Source organism: Littorina saxatilis, linkage group LG4 (assembly GCF_037325665.1).
Source record: "Littorina saxatilis isolate snail1 linkage group LG4, US_GU_Lsax_2.0, whole genome shotgun sequence".
Classification (NCBI taxonomy): Eukaryota; Metazoa; Mollusca; class Gastropoda; order Littorinimorpha; family Littorinidae; genus Littorina; species Littorina saxatilis.
In genome coordinates this window covers 9,749,798-9,769,797 of record NC_090248.1, presented here as the reverse complement: position 1 = coordinate 9,769,797, position 20,000 = coordinate 9,749,798, and the positions used below count along the sequence as shown (strand labels likewise).

General features: G+C 41.4%; 2 protein-coding genes across 4 annotated transcripts in view; one reads left to right on the top strand and one right to left on the bottom strand.

The window, feature by feature from the left end:
* LOC138963927 (uncharacterized) overlaps positions 1-20,000 on the bottom strand; it is a 60,083-nt gene that overhangs the window by 17,573 nt on the left and 22,510 nt on the right. Inside the window, exon 1 of one of the 2 annotated variants that reach the window (XM_070335787.1) lies at positions 948-1,431. The exons of the other annotated variant lie outside the window; for it this stretch is intronic. Within the exon in view, the coding sequence (XP_070191888.1) occupies positions 948-1,011 (64 nt within the window). The 5' untranslated portion in view covers positions 1,012-1,431. Of the gene's footprint in view, positions 1-947; positions 1,432-20,000 lie in introns of those variants that run through there. 2 annotated transcript variants of the gene reach the window in all.
* The window catches only part of LOC138963925 (uncharacterized), a 22,077-nt gene continuing 20,808 nt past the window's right edge, over positions 18,732-20,000 (top strand). The window contains exon 1 of one of the 2 annotated variants that reach the window (XM_070335785.1): positions 18,732-18,880. The gene's annotated coding sequence lies outside the window, so the exon portion shown is untranslated. Of the gene's footprint in view, positions 19,109-20,000 lie in introns of both variants that reach the window. The other variant, XM_070335784.1, reaches the window with a different exon arrangement.

The following is a 20,000-nucleotide window of genomic DNA, read 5'->3' as shown; positions in this document are numbered from 1 at the left end:
AGAAAACCAAAACAAGGGGACTGTTAACGGTACAAAGCCACAAGAAAACCAAAACAAGGGGACTGTTAACGGTACCAAGTCACAAGAAAACCAAAACAAGGGGACTGTTAACGGTACAAAACCACAAGAATCAACACACAGGAAAGGTTAATTAGTTATTGAAAAGTTGTGTCATTGTGAACGTTTCTTTTTGTGCATAATGCCTTCCCGCTTCCTTTGCTCGACGTTTTCTTTCTCTTCTGCAAAGCCTTCTTTGTTGAGGGCCCCAAAGGGGGGGTATCATCACGATCACGGGAAGGGAAATTTTAGCTTTCACGATCACAGTTACCTTGATTTTTGTCAATGATCACCGCAGTCAATGATGAAAACAAATGACGATCACGATCACGAGACTTGATTTTTTTGTCATCACGGATCACGGGCAAAGTCCCATCACGATCACAGAAATGGAAATTTCGGCAATCACGGTCACAGAAAGGTCAAAAAACGCCAATCACGATCACGATTTTAAACCCTTTGGGGCCCTCTTTGTTGTTTTAGTGATTTTTCACTACCTATTTTATTCATGTTTTTATTACTTAGTTAGTGGAAGAATCTTTTGTAATGTATGTTTGATGGTGTATGCTTTTAATTAAGCGTTGTTGACTATGAATGTAGATGTAAATGCTTGTATAACTGTGTTTTAATTTTAAATGTGTCAAGCGCAAAGAGCATAATTGTAAAGTTATGTTGTTGCGCTATATAAATGCTCATTTATTATTATTATTATTATTAATGAAAAATGTGAATTTGTCGTTTCAAGTTGTCTATGATTAAACGTCCCAATAATTCACCTTTCTTGATTTTTGATTCAAACCAAAAGAGTACATGCAAACAGTACATGCAAACAGTACATGCTACTGAAATCAGACCCTGAACCGGAAGAATTATACAATCTCGGAACTTACCTGTAAGAATACAGACGATGGTTGTGACAAATAAACACAATGCTGAAGAGTCGCAAGACAACATTTTTTTTCTTCTCACTTTTCACAACTTCTGTGGAATATAATTTCGACTTCACCCGGTTAGCAGCATAGCGCAGAACTTTTGTTTTAAATTTCAGAGATTTTCACACATCCATCACGAAAAACTGCGCCATCATTTCAAGCAGACGATGAAAATGGAGTCCGAAGAAGAACGGCTCCCTTGAAAGTAGTCCGGTCGCAGCAACTCTCTTCAGATCCATGAATGCGAGTATCAAATTTCTGCACGCTCGCCGAGCGTTTAACTGTACCGCCACTGCCAAACCAAACACTGAATCTTTCTTCCTCGCTCGGCAAATAAAAGTCCCCAAAAGACAGTAGAGAGGCGTATTCTCTCTGCCTTCCCGCTCCCTTTACTCGACGTTTTCTTTCTCTTCTGCAGTTCAGCGGTCTTGACGATAGAGAGTTTAAAATGGAGACGAGGTGCGACGAACTCGAACGCCTCGCGATAAAGGGCTCCGCTCACAAATGTAACTTCAGCAGGACCGACGACGCACCAGGGCCGGACCAAATGAGTTGTAAGGGGGGGGGGGTTCCTCCTTCTTTGGGGGGGAAAATCAGCGAAGTTAAAAAACGGTTAAAATCTGTGCAATCTGGTGCATTCTGGGCCTTGTTTTGAGGGTTAAGAGCAGCATTGTTTTGGTGCTAAAACTAGTAAAAGTCAAAGCAAGGTACATGCTTTTTCCAGGGGTGGGGTTCCGGAACCCCTGGAACCCCCCCCCTGGGTCCGGCCCTGCGCACTGCAGATTATATCAGCCCGCTACACGTTGCATAAAAGGAAAACAGGCCAAGCACTCGTCATAATCCCTATCGCGGCATAAATAATATGCAGTGCGTCGTCTGTGCCGCTGAAATTGCGCAGGTATATTGTGCCCATAACTTGACTGTTCAGTTCTACACAGAGCAAACTGCGTGGCATATTATAACGGCATATTTATTAGTGCCAACAGTGAAAACTAAGAAGATTACGATGAATTTTCTCATTAAAACTGATAAATAGTAAGATGGGACAACGCTGTGTTATAGATTTGAAGACGGTCCACGTAATGAGCAGCCTAACAATGAAGAAGAAGAAGTCAGAAGTCAGAATGGTCTTACAATTAAGAATGTAATGCGAGCATACAAAGTAGACAAAGCGTTGAGTACGACGATCACAGTAAATTTCTTGTAATTCTCATGAGTGGTCAGACATAACCCTCTCAAACAGCCACTTTGTACATCTTGCAAAATATGAACAATCTTGTTGCTCTAACATGTCGCTGGAAATTTGAGCCAGACGTATTAGTTTTAAAGTTGACATTTTAATTGTTGCTGTAGCGCTGAAAATCCACAGTGTAAATACCTTGCTAGAGATCGGTAATCCGGCGGTGTTTGTTTTAACTATCAGTAAAACATGTCATACAAAAGATCACCGCTATGATCTGCCTAATTGTCTTTTTGTAAACTAGCAATGTCGTCGTCATACCGCCGGCGGATTGGCTTATTGAGTTGTGTTGAAAGGATTATCCTGCCATTCTTTCCGCCATACGCCTCAAATTAATAAACTATGTTCGAAAATAACTCTGTCGGGTCTGTCTGGGTTGTAAAAGAGTGCAGTGACATCCCTTGCTTTTTCTCGGACAAATAACTCCACACGTGCACTCCTTGTCCGCGTGTTTCCGACACATGCCTCGATTGTGATTGGCTCGTGAATTGTTTGTCCTAGTAGAAGTAAGGGCATTCACTCTTTCATAACCCGTACAAACCCCGACAGAGTTATTTTCGGAATTCGTCAATTGGGCGAAGTTTACTTCTTTTTTTTCTTCATTTTTCATTACTTTAGGCCAAAAAAAAAAAATTGTCTGTTTAGGGTAACATGACCAAAAAAAGTAGGGTCGGTAGGTAGGTATTTTTTTTTTTTTTTTTTTTTTTTTTTTTTGGTAAATGCTATGTTGGCTGAACATTCACTTCTTATATTTGATGAATACATGTTTCAAAACTAACGTATAAATAAAACAGAGAGAAAGGGAGAGAAAGAAACACCAAATGTCTTTTTTTAGCATTTTTACCTCTTTTTTTTCTTTTTTTTTTTTTGAAATCAAAAAAAAGTTTTTGGGTCGGCACCAAATCGATAGGGTCGGTCGGGTTACCCTAAACAGACAATTTTTTTTTTTGCCTTATTGTCCCATTGCTGGGAAATTTGGGTTGCTTTCTCCCAGTGGAAAGCTAGCAGCAACGGAGTCGCGCTACCCAGGTGTCTGCGTGTTTAGGTGTATTCAGCCACCTGCACTTATGGCAGAATGACCAAGGTCTTTTACGTGCCATTGTGATGACACGGGGGTGGGACATGGCTTCCGTCTCTGGGTCTGCACATAAAGTTGACCCGTGTCCGTCCCGGCCCGAATTCGAACCTGCGACCTTCCGATCACAAGTCCAGTGCTCTACCAACTGAGCTACCGGGCCCCCGCGAACCTGGCTACACACAACCTTTTGGCACCGAATTTTCGGGAAATGACTTCTAGAAATCTCCGCGAAGTCGACTTCGGTCTCAAGAAAGGGCCGCCTTTAGATTACTGGTATACTTCACACCACTGTGGAACCACCATAGGTGACACTGTGCAAGAAAGCGAGACACTAGATCTAGATCTGAATGGCCGATTTCGAAGAAAAAACTAGTCTCGGCCCGCTCATAATAACAATGACCGAGACTTTCAGTAATTCCTTCGCGTGACGTCTAACCCTCTTACGTCATAATGTGACGTCTTCAAATGTTGTGACGTCTTCAAATGTTAAAGTTTCTACCACAGACATACATACATACGCACGCACGCACGCACGCACGCACGCACAGACAGACAAAAGTTAGCATCGCATAGGCTACACTTCGTGAGCCAACCAGGTCTTACATGGGAGGGAGTCTTTAAATGGAGGTCAGTTTACAGAGCCAATGAACAAAACATCTGAGAAAGGAGGGAGTCTTTAAATGGAGGTCAGTTTACAGAGCCAATGAACAAAACATCTGAGAAAGGAGGGTCTTTAAATGGAGGTCAATTTACAGAGCCAATGAACAAAACATCTGAGAAAGGAGGGAGTCTTTAAATGGAGGTCAATTTACAGAGCCAATGAACAAAACATCTGAGAAAGGAGGGAGTCTTTAAATGGAGGTCAATTTACAGAGCCAATGAACAAAACATCTGAGAAAGGAGGGTCTTTAAATGGAGGTCAATTTACAGAGCCAATGAACAAAACATCTGAGAAAGGAGGGTCTTTAAATGGAGGTCACAGAGCCAATGAACAAAACATCTGAGAAAGGAGGGAGTCTTTAAATGGAGGTCACAGAGTCAATGAACAAAACATCTGAGAAAGGAGGGAGTCTTTAAATGGAGGTCAAATTACAGAGCCAATGAACAAAACATCTGAGAAAGGAGAGTCTTTATATGGAGGTCAACTTACAGAGCCAATGAACATAACATCTGAGAAAGGAGAGTCTTTAAATGGAGGTCAACTTACAGAGCCAATGAACAAAACATCTGAGAAAGGAGGGTCTTTAAATGGAGGTCAATTTACAGAGCCAATGAACAAAACATCTGAGAAAGGAGGGAGTCTTTAAATGGAGGTCAATTTACAGAGCCAATGAACAAAACATCTGAGAAAGGAGGGAGTCTTTAAATGGAGGTCACAGAGCCAATGAACAAAACATCTGTGAAAGGAGGGTCTTTGAATGGAGGTCAGTTTACAGAGCCAATGAACAAAACATATGAGAAAGGAGGGTCTTTATATGGAGGTCAGTTTACAGAGCCAATGAACAAAACATCTGTGAAAGGAGGGTCTTTGAATGGAGGTCAGTTTACAGAGCCAATGAACAAAACATCTGAGAAAGGAGGGTCTTTAAATGCAGGTCAATTTACAGAGCCAATGAACAGAACATCTGAGAAAGGAGGGAGTCTTTAAATGCAGGTCAATTTACAGAGCTAATGAACAAAACATCTGAGAAAGGTTGGTCTAAAAAAGGAGGAAGTCTTAAATTGGGGGTTCTTTATATTTTGTCTGATGACACGGCGCGTCACATTTTCTTCACGTCGTCTGCATTTTAAAGTCTCTAGAGGAAAACGTGGGGTTGTCGGGTCGAAGCCGTCACGCAGCGACTATTTTTAAACCACGAGGCGAGAGCCCCGCCGATACACAGCCGTTGAGGGTCTAGGGTCGGGACCCCTTTCTTTTCAACTATTCACATGGTCATGTTCGAAATGAGAAGAATTTACCAGGAGAAATGGACTTCAGGAGCTATGATTGGCTTATTTGTATTGAACGCCGTAACTCGGTTGTCATGTGAAAATGTAGATCGGTCGTATGTGGTTATTCTCAAACTGGGGTTTTCTATTCATGGTCAAACTCGGGTTTTCTATTCATGTTCAAATTGGGTTTTTTTTCGCTATTCATTATCTCACTTCGTTGTTTTTGTATTCATGTTCATATGGGTAATACGTGGTCAAAGTGCAGTATTCTACTCATGGTCCAACTCGGATTTTATATACATATATATATGGTCTAACAGGGGTGTTCTATTCATGTGGAAATTTGTCGGTTTTTTTCCCCATGGTTAAACTAGGATTTCTATTGTGGGTCAAGCGCGGATATTCTCTTTATGGTCAACGTCGGGTTTTTTTTTTATTATTCATGATCGATGTCGGGTTTTCTCTCTTTGGTCAAATTTGGATTTTCTGTTCATGGTGAACTTGGGGGTTTTCTAATGGAAATAAATACAGATGACTTTATGATTAAATAGTAGTGCAAATACCAATTGCAAACCGACCAGGGTAACACAGTTACTGGTGGGATCCGTGACTGTGTTTGGCGTATACTAGATACACAGAACGCCAAGGACATGTCTTGTGAGGTCAGGCTGTAGCCCAATAACCCAATGCCCTTCTTGTTCGTATGAACCTTTTTACATTTAGTCAAGATTTGACTAAATGTTTTAAAATAGACGGGGAATCGAGATGAGGGTCGTGGTGTGTGTGTGTGAAACCCAATGCCCTTCTTGTTCGTATGAACCTTTTTACATTTAGTCAAGATTTGACTAAATGTTTTAAAATAGACGGGGAATCGAGATGAGGGTCGTGGTGTGTGTGTGAATGTGTGTGTGTGTGTGTGTGTGTGTGTGTGTGTGTGTGTGTGTGTGTGTGTGTGTGTGTGTGTGTGTGTGTGTGTGTAGGTGCGTGTGTAGAGCGATTCAGAGAAAACTACCGGACCCCTTCACGTCTCGGTCTTTGGGGTTGGTTAGTCGAGACTATCTGAATATAGTCTCGGCGATGACTTTTGATGCCGACAGCTTGACTAAATGTTTTTATATAGCTTTACGCTACTTGTTTTATATGAGATAAGGAGTCGTAGATAAAACCAAACAAATTCTCTGTGAATGAAGCTGCGCCAAGTTGTTAGACGTTGTTAGGATTATACGTTCCGATCATCTACCTTTCTTGTTATCTAGATCCTGGAACGTTAGCAGTCAATTTGTTTTTGGATATTTGTGCCAAGTTGTGCTGTATTTTAAAGGCACATGCAGTGTTTTCCGTGTAAACGTTTTGGTTCACCATCTCAAATATATTCAATCAATCAATCAATCAATATGAGGCTTATATCGCGCGTATTCCGTGGGTACAGTTCTAAGCGCAGGGATTTTTTTTTAATTTTTTTTTATGCAATTTATATCGCGCACATATTCAAGGCGCAGGGATTTATTTATGCCGTGTGAGATGGAATTTTTTTACACAATACATCACGCATTCACATCGGCCAGCAGATTGCAGCCATTTTCAGGCTTGTACATGCGGTAGCACCATCCCTCCACTGGGAGACATACCAAAAATGAACATCCTGGGTGCTTTTTGGGCAGGTGGAGAATGTTCTATATGTCCACACTTGTTTGGTACACAGACAAACGGACGGACGGACAGACAGACAGACACCAAGAGAAAGAAACGTAAAAGAGAATGTTTATAGATATTCATTTGAAGAGAGAATGGGGGAGGGGGAGAAAAAGAGAGAGAGAGCGAGAGAGAGAGAGAGAGAGAATTGAATTGAATTGAACTTTATTTTACAAGGATTTAGATTTAAGGCTACGCCTTTTCTTACAATCTGTCCTTGGGACGCATAGACACACAATTATATAATTTTAAAAAAAAATAAAAATTAAAAAGTTAAAAAGTTAACCAACAAAAGGAGGTCGGAAAACGTGATAATAAAGATGACGATGATGATGATGACGATAATGATGATGATAATGATGATGATGATGATAAAGATGAGGCATGAAGAGCATACATATGTGGTTATTCATAAAATCAAATGCATACTATGCAGGAATTATAAATACAAGCTGGTGGCAATCGAACATGTAGCAATAGTGTAACAAAAATATGTTCAGAATATACAATGCACAGCATATTTTTGACGTAATACTAAGTTTGGTAAGTCAAAAGGCGTTAAACTACTCGGACATTAAGTGGCTTTTAACACATTTTTTAAAACTTTTTAATGACTTTAGGTGCTTAAAGGATGATGGAAGTGAATTCCAAACTGAAGTACCCGAAAAAGCAAGACTGGTCTTATACAGGTCAATTCGTGGAATTGGTGGGATCAAGTTGACCGACCCATATGAGTGAGAGAGAGAGAGAGAGAGAGAGAGAGAGAGAGAGAGAGAGAGAGAGAGAGAGAGCGAGAGAGAGAAAGAGAGAGAGAAAGAGAGAGAGAGCGAGAGAGAGAAAGAGAGAGAGAAAGAGAGAGAAAGAGCAAAAGAGAGAGAGGGAGAGAGAGAGAGCGAAAGAGAAAGAGAGAGCGAAAGAGAGAGAAAGAGCAAAAGAGAGAGAGAGAGACAGACAGAGACAAACAGACAGACAGACAGACAGACAGACAGACAAACAGATAGACAGATCGACAGACCGACAGACAGACAGACAGACAGACCGACAGACAAACAGACAAACAGACAGACAGACAGACAGACAGACAGACAAGACAGACAGAGAGCGAAAGAGAGAAAAGAGAGAACCACAAACGTCTTCCAGCTGACCTCCGCCTTAAGTCGCTATCAATGTGTTTTTAAACGTTTGAGCGTAAAGCCTAAGATCAAACTGCGAAACTCTGTGAAGCTACTCAAGCAATAAATGGGGCTCTCAGAGCGGCTACATAGCACTCTGTGGCCATATTTGACGAGTAATAGAGAATACAAAGACGAGTAAGGCGACGATCTTTCCTTTCTTTCTTCCCGTTCATGGGCTGAAACTCCCACGTTTTAAGTGGAGGAACGTTTTTATATTTAGTCAAGTTTTGACTAAATATTTTAACATCGAGGGGGAATCGAAACGAGGGTATGGTGTATGTGCGTCTGTCTGTGTGTGTGTGTAGAGCGATTCAGACTAAACTACTGGACCGATCTTTATGAAATTTGACATGAGAGTTCCTGGGTATGAAATCCCCGAACGTTTTTTTCATTTTTTTGATAAATGTCTTTGATGACGTCATATCCGGCTTTTCGTGAAAGTTGAGGCGGCACTGTCACGCCCTCATTTTTCAACCAAATTGGTTGAAATTTTGGTCAAGTACTCTTCGACGAAGCCCGGGGTTCGGTATTGCATTTCAGCTTGGTGGCTTAAAAATTAATTAATGACTTTGGTCATTAAAAATCTGAAAATTGTAAAAAAAAATAAAAATTTATAAAACGATCCAAATTTACGTTTATCTTATTCTCCATCACTTGCCGATTCCAAAAACATATAAATATGTTATATTTGGATTAAAAACAAGCTCTGAAAATTAAATATATAAAAATTATTATCAAATTTCTTTCCCCGAAATCAATTTAAAAACACTTTCATCTTATTCCTTGTCGGTTCCTCATTCCAAAAATATATAGATATGATATGTTTGGATTAAAAACACGCTCAGAAAGTTAAAACGAAGAGAGGTACAGAAAAGCGTGCTATCCTTCTCAGCGCAACGAATACCCCGCTCTTCTTGTCCATTCCACGTGCACTGCCTTTGCCACGGGCGGTGGAGTGACGATGCTACGAGTATACGGTCTTGCTGCGTTGCGTTGCGTTCAGTTTCATTCTGTGAGTTCGACAGCTACTTGACTAAATATTGTATTTTCGCCTTACGCGACTTGTTACCCCTTCGTTTAGGCAGCCATACCCCGCTTTTGGGGATGCATGTGTAGCCGTGTGGCGATTTCATGTACTGTTGTCCCTCTCTTTTACTCCCTGTCTATTATCTTCCCCTGACCCAAGTTGTGTCTCCCGCTAGGATTATTGTGTGTTGTAGCTAATTGTAGGTGTGTATGGAGGCTGGTTTCTTATTGGTTGATTGTTTGAACGGGTGCGCGCGTGAGTCAGAATAATAGCGTGGGCTAGAAGAGTACCCGGTGTGATTTCGAAGTGTGAAGACGTGTCAGTGTGCGTATCTTGGATTGTGATGTTTTAGTTGTAGTTGAACGATGTTTGTGTTTCTGTAATAATCAATGCAAGTAATGTAGTTTGGGCCATTATAACTGTATTTTGGCGAAGGAGTGATTCGAGGATTGTTTAGAGACTTTGTGTGTGTGTTCAGTTGAAAAAACGTTTTAGAGCTGGGTTTATATCAGCGAGGTGACTTTCGACCGGGATCGTAATTCAAGTTCCGACGAGTTGTGTGCGGCTGTATATTGAGGAAGGAACTACACTGCTTTCTGGTGTACGTTAATTAAAAGTCACGTTATCGCAACCTCTGTCTTGGCGTCTCATTTATGCTTCCTGGCCTATTTTCCCCCTTCCACTCCACCCCTTCCACTCCACACATGCTTGGACGATTTTTCATTTCTCTCTTCGTTCGTGGGCTGAAACTCCCACGTTTTACGTGTATGAACGTTTTTACCCCGCCATTTCAGCAGCCATACGCCGCTTTCGGGGGGTGCATGCTTGGTATTTTCGTGTTTCTGTAACCCACCAAACTCTGACATGGATTACAGGCACTTTTCCGTGCGCACTTGATCTTGTGCTTGCGTGTACGAAGGGGGATAAGGCACTAGCAGGTCTGCACATAAGTTGACCTAGGAGATCGGGAAAATCTCACTATGGCACGGATTCGAACCCACAAACTTCCACTCAGGAGGCAGGCGTCTCATTCACTAGGCTATTGCGCCCGTCGAGGTGACGATGCACAGTAACAAGAAGAAACAGTTGGAGTAAAAGAATGGAAGCAAAAAGAGGAAGAGAGAGGTAAGAAAGAAGGAGAGAACGAGGAAATATGGAGGAAATGAAGAAGAACTGGATTAAAATAGAGATGATGATGACGGTTATAATTAGACCTACGATGGGGGTAGGGGGGGGGGAGGACAAAAAGTAATAGGGACATGATGAAAATGGCAATGATGATACTAGTAAAGACTACGACGTGATACCCGACGATGACGACGACGACGACCATGACGATCACGATGATGATGATGATGATGATGATGATGATGATGATGATGATGATGATGATGATGTAATGGAATGCGTCAAGGAGGGCTAATCTGCATCAGAGATTACTCACTCGTAATCACTAACGTTATTTAGTAATGACAAGAAAATATAGGGCAAAAACAAGCCCACTCGTGTTTTATCTCTGCCCATTGAACTTTTTACAGCTGATCATGCAATAACTGATAAAACAAAACAAAAATGCAACCGCCAATTACGCAGGAAACAATCGTGGCCACAGGGTCAGTGACTGGCCGGAAAAGAAAAAACCATTTCACTGAACTGAAAAAGGACACAATCGACCAGCATATGCTGGTCTTGAAATCAAAGTTACCATATTCTTGCAACTGAAGTCTCGTGGTGGCCAAAAGTACCGCCACACGCAGCTATTTCCAGAGAGTCTAATTGATTTTTGGTGCAACCACACTCATTCAGTGGGCTAAATCAATAACTGCAGAGGTGTTTCGGGATGAAGAAAACACGTTGTTGTTTCTGAGAGGATGGTCGTTAGGTCGTTAACCTTTCAAGAGGGAGAAGACACCCAATCACCTGTTCGTGCAGGGCTTTTGTCTGAATGGTGCAGCGTTGCAAATATTTTGTGGAGAATTGTTTTTGGTGTGGTTTTTTACACCCCCGGTATAGGGGTGTGTATAGGTTTCGCTCGATGTGTTTGTTTGGGTGTTTGTTTGGGTGTTTGTTTGTGTGTTTGTGTTCGCATATAGATCTCAAGAATGAACGGACCGATCGTCACCAAACTTGGTGAACACGTTCTATACATTCCTGAGACGGTCCTTACAAAAATTGGGACCAGTCAAACACACGGTTAGGGAGTTATTGGTGGATTAAAATTATACAAGGACTTATACAGGGACATCTTCATGGTCAAAGGGAAATAACCATTCTCACTCAGTCACTGCCACCAACTGAGAAGGTTATTTCCCTTTGACCAACGGGGGTGTTTTTCCTACCTCGGAGGAATTTCTTGTTTCTTCTAAGGGACAGTCCTTCCCGTGTTTAAAGATTCGACCCGCCTTCTCAGAACTGGCCAGGCTTTTACATGGGATAAGGCCACAATAAAAAAAGGTCTGTTTACGGTAACATAGGCCAAAAAAATAGGGTCGGTAGGTCGGGATTTTTTTTTTCCCAAAAAACCATATTTTTACGTTATTTTGCCAAAAAAACAACAGATTTTTTTTTTTTCCCCAAACGCCAAAAAAAGTCTAGGGTCGCGCGAAAAAAATAGAGTCGGTCGGGTTACCGTAAACAGACCTATTTTTTTTTTGCCTAAGACAATTCCTCCACTCGGACACATACCAAAAAGCACCCGTGTAGACCGGTGCTTCCTACGCAATGTGAAAATGTTGTGATACCTTCATTTCTTATATGACACCAGTGCAATTCGCTACATAAGTTCATCGATACATTTTCACTCTTCACTGGAAGAAGTCAGGTAGTTCTTTCTTTATTTGGTGTTTAACGTCGTTTTCAACCACGAAGGTTATATCGCGACGGGGAAAGGGGGGGAGATGGGATAGAGCCACTTGTTAATTGTTTCTTGTTCACAAAAGCACTAATCAAAAAATTGCTCCAGGGGCTTACAACGTAGTAGTCAAGTAGTTGATTTTTCCTGTGAAATGTGGAAAAAATTATGTGATGAATTCATTCCTTAAATGACAATGCCAATTTGCAAAATAAATTCATAAATAAATCCCACTCTTCACGGAAAGGAGTCAGGCAGTTGGTGGATAATGTGTCTACGTGGGGGGATATTTTTAACCCATGAAAAAGCAGGGACATCTCTGAAAAAATTATCCGTTTTCACGGAATAGGTTGTGCCTTCAACCTTTGAACTACCAGCTGATACAGTATCACGTGTCCAGGACCGTTGTCTTAATGGTGCAATGTTGTAAATAATATTGCGTGGAGGAAATGCTTAAATGAAGATTCTTTGAGTACAAAAACAAGAAGCAATCTTGCCAGCAATGACTAAATAAAATCTGAGTTAACACAATATTTAGCAGTGATCTGAGACACATTTTTGTTTGCGACAAACTTGAAACTTTGCAATGGAGAAAGAATTACGAGTTCGTGTTGTGAAATGTCCCTTTACAATTTTTGTCAGAACTGCGGAAAAACCACCTGCGTTAATCACATCAGTTCACTGACCCGTTGTTAGATACCAATTTGTCCCACATCAATAAAAAGAACAACTAAAAAAAACAGCTTCATTGCAACTGAACACAAAAAAAACAGCCGAATCACACACTCTAATCACGTGATCAGTGACGTACGTTTTCTGTAAAGACACCATTTACGGAAACGTTTTCTAGCAAAATTGAAGTCAAATCAAATCAAATCAAATGAACTTTATTATCTCAAAGCTGAGAAATTACATTGGTGGCAAACGGAAGACGAACATATATTATTTAAATTAAAATAAGTGCACTAACAAATACGATTCTTATGTATAACCAATAACGTTGTAAGCACAAACCTTCCAGTGTAAACATTTAGGCTCAACATCTGAGACCCGGCCAGGCTTTTATCAATCAATCAATCAATCAATCAATCAATCAATCAATATGAGGCTTATATCGCGCGTATTCCGTGGGTGCAGTTCTAAGCGCAGGGATTTATTTTTTTATTTTTTTATTTTTTGTTTTATGCAATTTATATTGTGCACATATTCAAGGCGCAGGGATTTATTTATGCCGTGTGAGATGGAATATTTTTACACAATACATCACGCATTCACATCGGCCAGCAGATTGCAGCCATTTCGGCGCATACCCTACTTTTCACGGCCTATTATTCCAAGTCACAGGGGTATTTTGGTGGACATTTTTATCTATGCCTGTACAATTTTGCCAGGAAAGACCCTTTTGTCAATCGTGGGATCTTTAACGTGCACACCCCAATGTACTTAAGTCATCCCTCCATTTGGACTCATACCAACAATCAGAAAACCACAGTTTTGTTGCTGTCTGTTTAGAGTGGGAATTTCTTATGAAAATGTTACGTTTACAGTACGTCGACCCAGCGGTATTTTAAATAGACAGACACACAAACATTTATGATACAAATAATGAACTTATCTCTAAATCGTCGACGAAATGTGACTCGCTTGCAAGATGCCACTATCGACTCGTCGGCATTATAAACTTGTCTCGTCAAAGTATCAGAACCTATTGCTACAATAAAAACACAAAAATACGAATATTAGCAACATTCTGATGAAAGAATCTGAAAAGTTAATTGAATACTCGGAGCTTAAAGCCCTAGCTCTCTTATCCTCGGAACACGGAATTTACCATTCGCAGAACTGTCAGTATACGAATTGTATTACTCAAACGTTTGATGACAATGCGAATTCTTGGCTTTCGCATTTTTGTCAAACGTTTCAGTGATTAGGTTCCATTTAACCTTTTTCAACGACTGGAACATTTCTCGTTTCCTGTGGGTCGAACACAGCTATACGCGGGGAGCTTGGGCTTTAAGACAGAGAGAAAGAAAGATAGGAAACAAAAAGACGGTAAAAGGTAGGTTACTGAGTCGCAGAAGAAGCAGTCTGAAGTGCTCCTTCGAAACCCCTTCAAGTTAGAGCAACGACGTCACAACGTGAAGCCATGGTGTACACACGGGTCACAGCGTGATCTTCAAAGATGCTCCTCTCCTTTCGCTCCCCCCCCCCCCTCCCCCTTATCCACCCTCTCCACCCCCCCCCCCCCCCACCCCTCCCTCTATTCGTAAGAACGTTTTACGTATGTTTACAGTTCCCCCTTCTTCATTTTTTTCTTCGCTATGACCCTTCCTCCGTTTTTGTGTTCCCTTTGTAAGCTTACCTTCCTGCACATTCCGGGTACACACGACATTGTGACTGAGAGAAACTTTTTATGTAGATAATCGTGCGCCTCGAGGATGGAGTGTACTGCAGCGCATTCCAAAAATACGACTGCCAAGTATTTGTCAAACACTCTTCTGAGGTTGTACTTGAAAAAATAATGTTAATGAATTTTGTTTGATGTGATGGACTGAGGTTGGGTGTCTGTCTGTCTGTCTGTCTGTCTGTGTGTCTGTGTGCATGCGTGCGGGGGTACGTGTGTGTTTGTGCCGGTGTGTATGTGTGCGTGTATGTGTGTGTGTGTGTGTGTGTATGTGTGTGTCTGTCTGTCTGTCTGTGTGTGTGTGTGTGTGTGTCTGTCTGATGATGTGTGTGTGTGTGTCTGTCTGTCTGTGTGTATGTGTGTGTATGTGTGTGTGTGTGTATGCGTGTGTGTGTGTGTGTGTATGTATGTGTGTGTGTGTGTGTGTATGTGTGTGTGTGTGTTGTTCTTCTTGGTTTGTGATGGATCATCAGCGTTGTCAGTCGTTCCGTTGTATGTATAATTCAGTGCGCCTGATTTTAAATTTTAAACTACTAATCAGTTTAACGCTGTTTTCCAATGTAAAATTAACGTGCCTGGATCACATGGCGACTGATTAATTATCACGATTATCACTGCCTAGCTGTCTGTGTTCGTGACAGCAAGAGGTAAGCAGACAGACAGAGAAACTCACTGAAAGAAAATCACAGAAACACACTGGGCAAAGAATTCATTCAATCGAGCATGTAATGTTTGTGTAGCGGCGTCATCGTTCAAGTTAGAAGGCGGAGTGCCAACAACCAAGGGACGTAACTGGAAGTGTTCCCCTATTTTAACTCTTTTACGGTTACTTCCCCTATTCGTCAAGCACGAGCTGCGAATCCGTCTGGTCAAGTTACCACACACAAGCAAGCGCGCACGCACGAACAAATGTTTCCGCGAACGCACGCACGCACGCACGCACTCACTCATGAAAACACACACACACACACACACACACACACACACACACACACACACCCGTTGATGATATTTACTAAAGACAAATTTACACACACAAAATATTCACACGTCTCTCACACGTCTCGATGTCATCCAGCTGTTGAAAAGAAGTGTGTCAGTTCCAATAAAAACAAGACTTAGTAAATCGAACAAACACACACAAGTCTGCTTCAAAAATTCTTATCTTCTTCACAACAAAAAAACAACAACACGAACATGCACAAACGCACACAACTTCTGTGCACGCTCGTCAATCCTGTATTGTCGCAAGATTCTGTTCAATTTCACTTGAGAGAAAAAAAAACCAGATGTACACTTCATTTCTTTTTCCTCAACTACCAAACTTTCAATTACGGCTTTGTATTTATGCAACTGAATAAAACTGTTTAAACCTTAAAAAAAACTACCAAACTTCAACCTCAGAATACATCGCCCCACCCCCCACCCCCTCCCCCCCCCCACACACACACACACACACCCGCCGCCCCATACCCTACCGGCTCCCACCCCTTCCAAACCCAACCCCTACCCCCAGCAATCAAACTCGTGTTGAAATGTACTCGAAGTTCGGCGCAGTTTCTCATGAAACCCAAAATAACTGTATTTCTGTTTCCTCATCCCAAACCTCCACTTCACAACACCCCCACTTCATATCCCTCCCACCAGTGTCCAGTTTCATCATCAACATAGCCATTTGGAGATTAACACTACTATTTCGTGCGATCGAATCCTTCAGATGCTACACTACAGGAAATATCTAGCTGTTGCTCGCACACTGCCAATCAAGCAATGGATGCAAGTGGAGTACAATAAAAATGGAGCCAAAGGCGATTTACCAATTAAGAATATTGGCTCGCATCATTTCAATACCGCTCATGCTGAGAATTGAGGCTATTGGCAGCATCCTGTTTTCAATATAGGAGGTATTGTGGATTGTTTCAGACACGTGTTTGGCAGGTGAGGGTATCGTAATTCCATTGTTGGCCTGGTTGTCCTGTTATTATTCTAAATGAGGGAAAAGTGCTATTAAACGAATAAGGGAATCATATACCTCAAAAAAACTACGACAAAAGCTATTAAGAGGCAAACTACACACGCAATTGCTTCAAACTCTTTTAACTCTATCAGGCATCACATAATCATGACAAGAGTTACTGACCGGAACAAAATGTCATTTTAACCGGAAGTATTCAAAATTTCAGCTGTCGGTCATGCATGCCCCAAACTGTACTGGGAAGTTTAATGTGATAAATGTATTGGTTTCGCCTTATCCCAAATTCAGTGCTTGACAAGTAAGTATTTAGCCATGTTATGCGACTGAGAAGCTTACCTTCATCGCTGCTGTAGTGTTCACTCAAACTCGTTAATGTTAAAACTAAGCATACATGTGCAAAACAAAGGGCCCAGGCATTGTAACGCCGTATCTGTTTACTTACACTGTTCACACATTTTTCAGAGACAGAGGTGCAATAGTACACAGCAACATAACCAACTCAGAGTAGACTTTTTTTGTATAGTGTGCTAGTTTCAAATTGAATTTCAATACTTTTCTGGAGAATTTTATTTCTTGAAATGACACAACACCAAAACATGAAAAGAAAAAAAAATTAATAAAAAAATGATATAAAAAAACACACTAGCTGTGTGCAAATCACGGACTGGAGTATAAAATAAACTTAATCCATTTAGTGACACATTAGAGAGAGGCTTGACAAAATGTATAAGCTAGTTTTCGCACAGCAGGCGAATCTGTTTACATAATTCCTACAACAGAGTCCATACACGCTCTCAGCTTGACTCCGTAAACATCTTGGCCATTTTTGCGCCGAGTGTATATATCTACATATTTGTGTTCAACCCTATTTAAAAAGCCAACGCTGGTAACGGCTCATTCATTAAAGAACCCTGTCAAATTTGAGCTTTACAACCAACAAAATAAGATGAACACTGGTTTACAACAGGTTTCACGTTATAACAAGTACACACTAGATCTCTGTCGAACAGCGAAATGACAAAACCGTCTTTATACAAGGACGACTCTGACGGGCTAGAGTGACACGGGCAATAACAGTTACGGATAACATTGAATCTCAACGAACACAAACGCTTCAGTCAAAGCTATGGCTGGGAAAGGTGAGGACGCTTTAAAGGGATAGTGGCCCCCAGCGATCTCAGTCGATTTTTTTCGCTTAGTAACTGCCAAATGTTATTGCAGCGATTTCAATTCGAACCTTCCGACGGGCGCAATGGCCTAATGGATACGACGCTGGCCTCCCAAGCGGGACGGGGTTCGAATCCCGGCCGCGCCTGGTTAAGGGTGGGGATTTGTCCGATCTCCCAGGTCAACTTATGTGCAGACCTGCTAGTGACTTATCCCCTTAGTGTGTACACGCAATTAAGCACAAGACCAAGTGCGCACGGAAAAGATCATGTAATCCATGTCAGAGTTCGGTGTGCTATAGAAACTCGAAAATACCCAGCATGCATCCCTCAAAAACGGCGTATGGCTGCCTAATGGCGGTGTAAAAAAACGGTCATACACGTAAAAACCGTGGGAGTTTCAGTCCATGACAGAAGAAAGAAGAGATTAGAACCTTCTTCATCTTAATTACTGTGATATAGACCTAAATGCAAATTGCTTTACACACGGATACCCCCGTGTTGACTGAGAAAGGAAACAGAATTGAATCGGTCCGGAATATTCAGATAGTTTGAAAGGACATGACAATCCAACGACCAACCAACCAACCAAGCAACACATACTTTCGATTAAAACAAATACAGTACAACATGAATTATTCTGACAAGTCAGGCTGAAACTTTGAAATCAAAATGACGTTTCAAATTGACGCTTGTCCGAGTAAGCAGTCGAATAGTTTCTGCTTTGTAAAACTAACCACAGACGGAAATAAATATTAATCATCTACCATCATGAACATTTCGCCTTCGAAGCTAGTTCGTAGAAGAGAATTGACGAATGGAAAGAAGAAGGGGGGAAAAAACCACATACACACTTAAATCATGACTTGTAACTCGACTTTGTGGCAGACTGGACAACGCAACACTGGGTTGCGGCAGACTGGGCTTCGGTAGACTGGTTTGCCGCAAATTGAGTTGCGGCAGATTGGGATGCGGCAGACTGGGAGGACACCGTTGACACCGAATTTGACTTATCCACTTCTGCTGTCAGACCGTGCCACTTCAACATTTTTATTTCTGGCTGGTTAGAGAAATAGCGTATTCCATAGGCTCATGACGCCGCATGCCGTCTCTGCATGGCGTTACGCTCTATTGACCTCCAGCCAACTGTATCCTGCGTCCGTCATACAGGCTCACACTCGACGTTCCGGTTACTGGTTTTTGTCCCCACACGCACTAAATACAGAGTCGAAACCGAATCGGAAGGGGCGTTTAGACGCTAAAGGGTGTGTCTCTTCCTCTAAACATTATTGCCTTTTATTACGTGTGAGAGGCCGAGGATTTTACGATCATGAGGAAAACACTATGAACGGTGGGTTCTGACGAGAGCGTGCGGATTTTAAGAGTTTGAAGGGGTTTGTGAGTGTGAGTTAAGCTTGCATGCATATATGTGCAGCGTTGCTTCAAGTGCATTGCTGTTCGTGTGTTTTAGAAGTGGTTGTGTTGGACGCAACGAGAAGGGCAGACCGGCTACGTTTATTGTGTCGGCTTTCATGTTGACGGGATCAAAGTGACAAAGATACCACGCTGGTCTGAACAGGTAAGGCAGTTTTACCTGCTGTACAGGTGTGTCATAGTGTAGCTGTCATGGATTCTAGCTTCAAAAGAGATTTTTCCTCTTTGAATGTGTGTGGGCCCTGCATGTCACTTCGTCGACAGAGCACTTGTGTTTGGTTTAAACATAAGTTTATTTTAACAAAGGTTACAATCATGACATGTATACAAAGTTCACAGAAACAGCAACAAGCTAGAAGCTTATAGTGGTGTTCCTGCATGACAGTACAACATAAGGCGGTAACGGCTGAAAATTTGTCTCAATAAACCAAATCTATTAATAACGTAATGAACGTTGCATAATGATGATAAAGAAAGACAGTAAAGGAAGGAAGGAGGGAAAGAAGATGAATAAAAGAAGAGGGATGGGTAGGAGATGTGCAGAAGTTAAAGTTGTTGTCCGGCTTGTAGAGCATTTATTCTGATTTACCCAAAGCGGCCTGAACGTTTAATGAACGAGTGTACGGTAGAAAAAAATGTCCTGTTCAAATCTGAGGAATACTGTCTGTCTCCGTGTAAAAGGTAGGGGAGGTGAATTATGTGATTGGGGAGGAATGAAAAGCAAGCAAACATGAAAAGAAAATTGAATGAAAATTGTACATCAAAACAAAAATCAGTTTTAGAATACATATATAATATTTATGGTGTTAGCGAGTAAGAGATAGGGAGGGAGAGAGGGACGGAGGGAGAGGGAAAGTGAGAGAGAGGGGGAGAGTAAGAGAGAGAGAGAGATTGGATTGGATTGGATTGTTTAATTGTGTAACCAGTGATTTGGTTTTTACAATGGTAAAAAAAAGAGAAAATGTACAAAATCAGCATTTCATGTAATCGAATCAAATGTATATATATACATGGTGTTGAACATTTTTGGCAGTTGC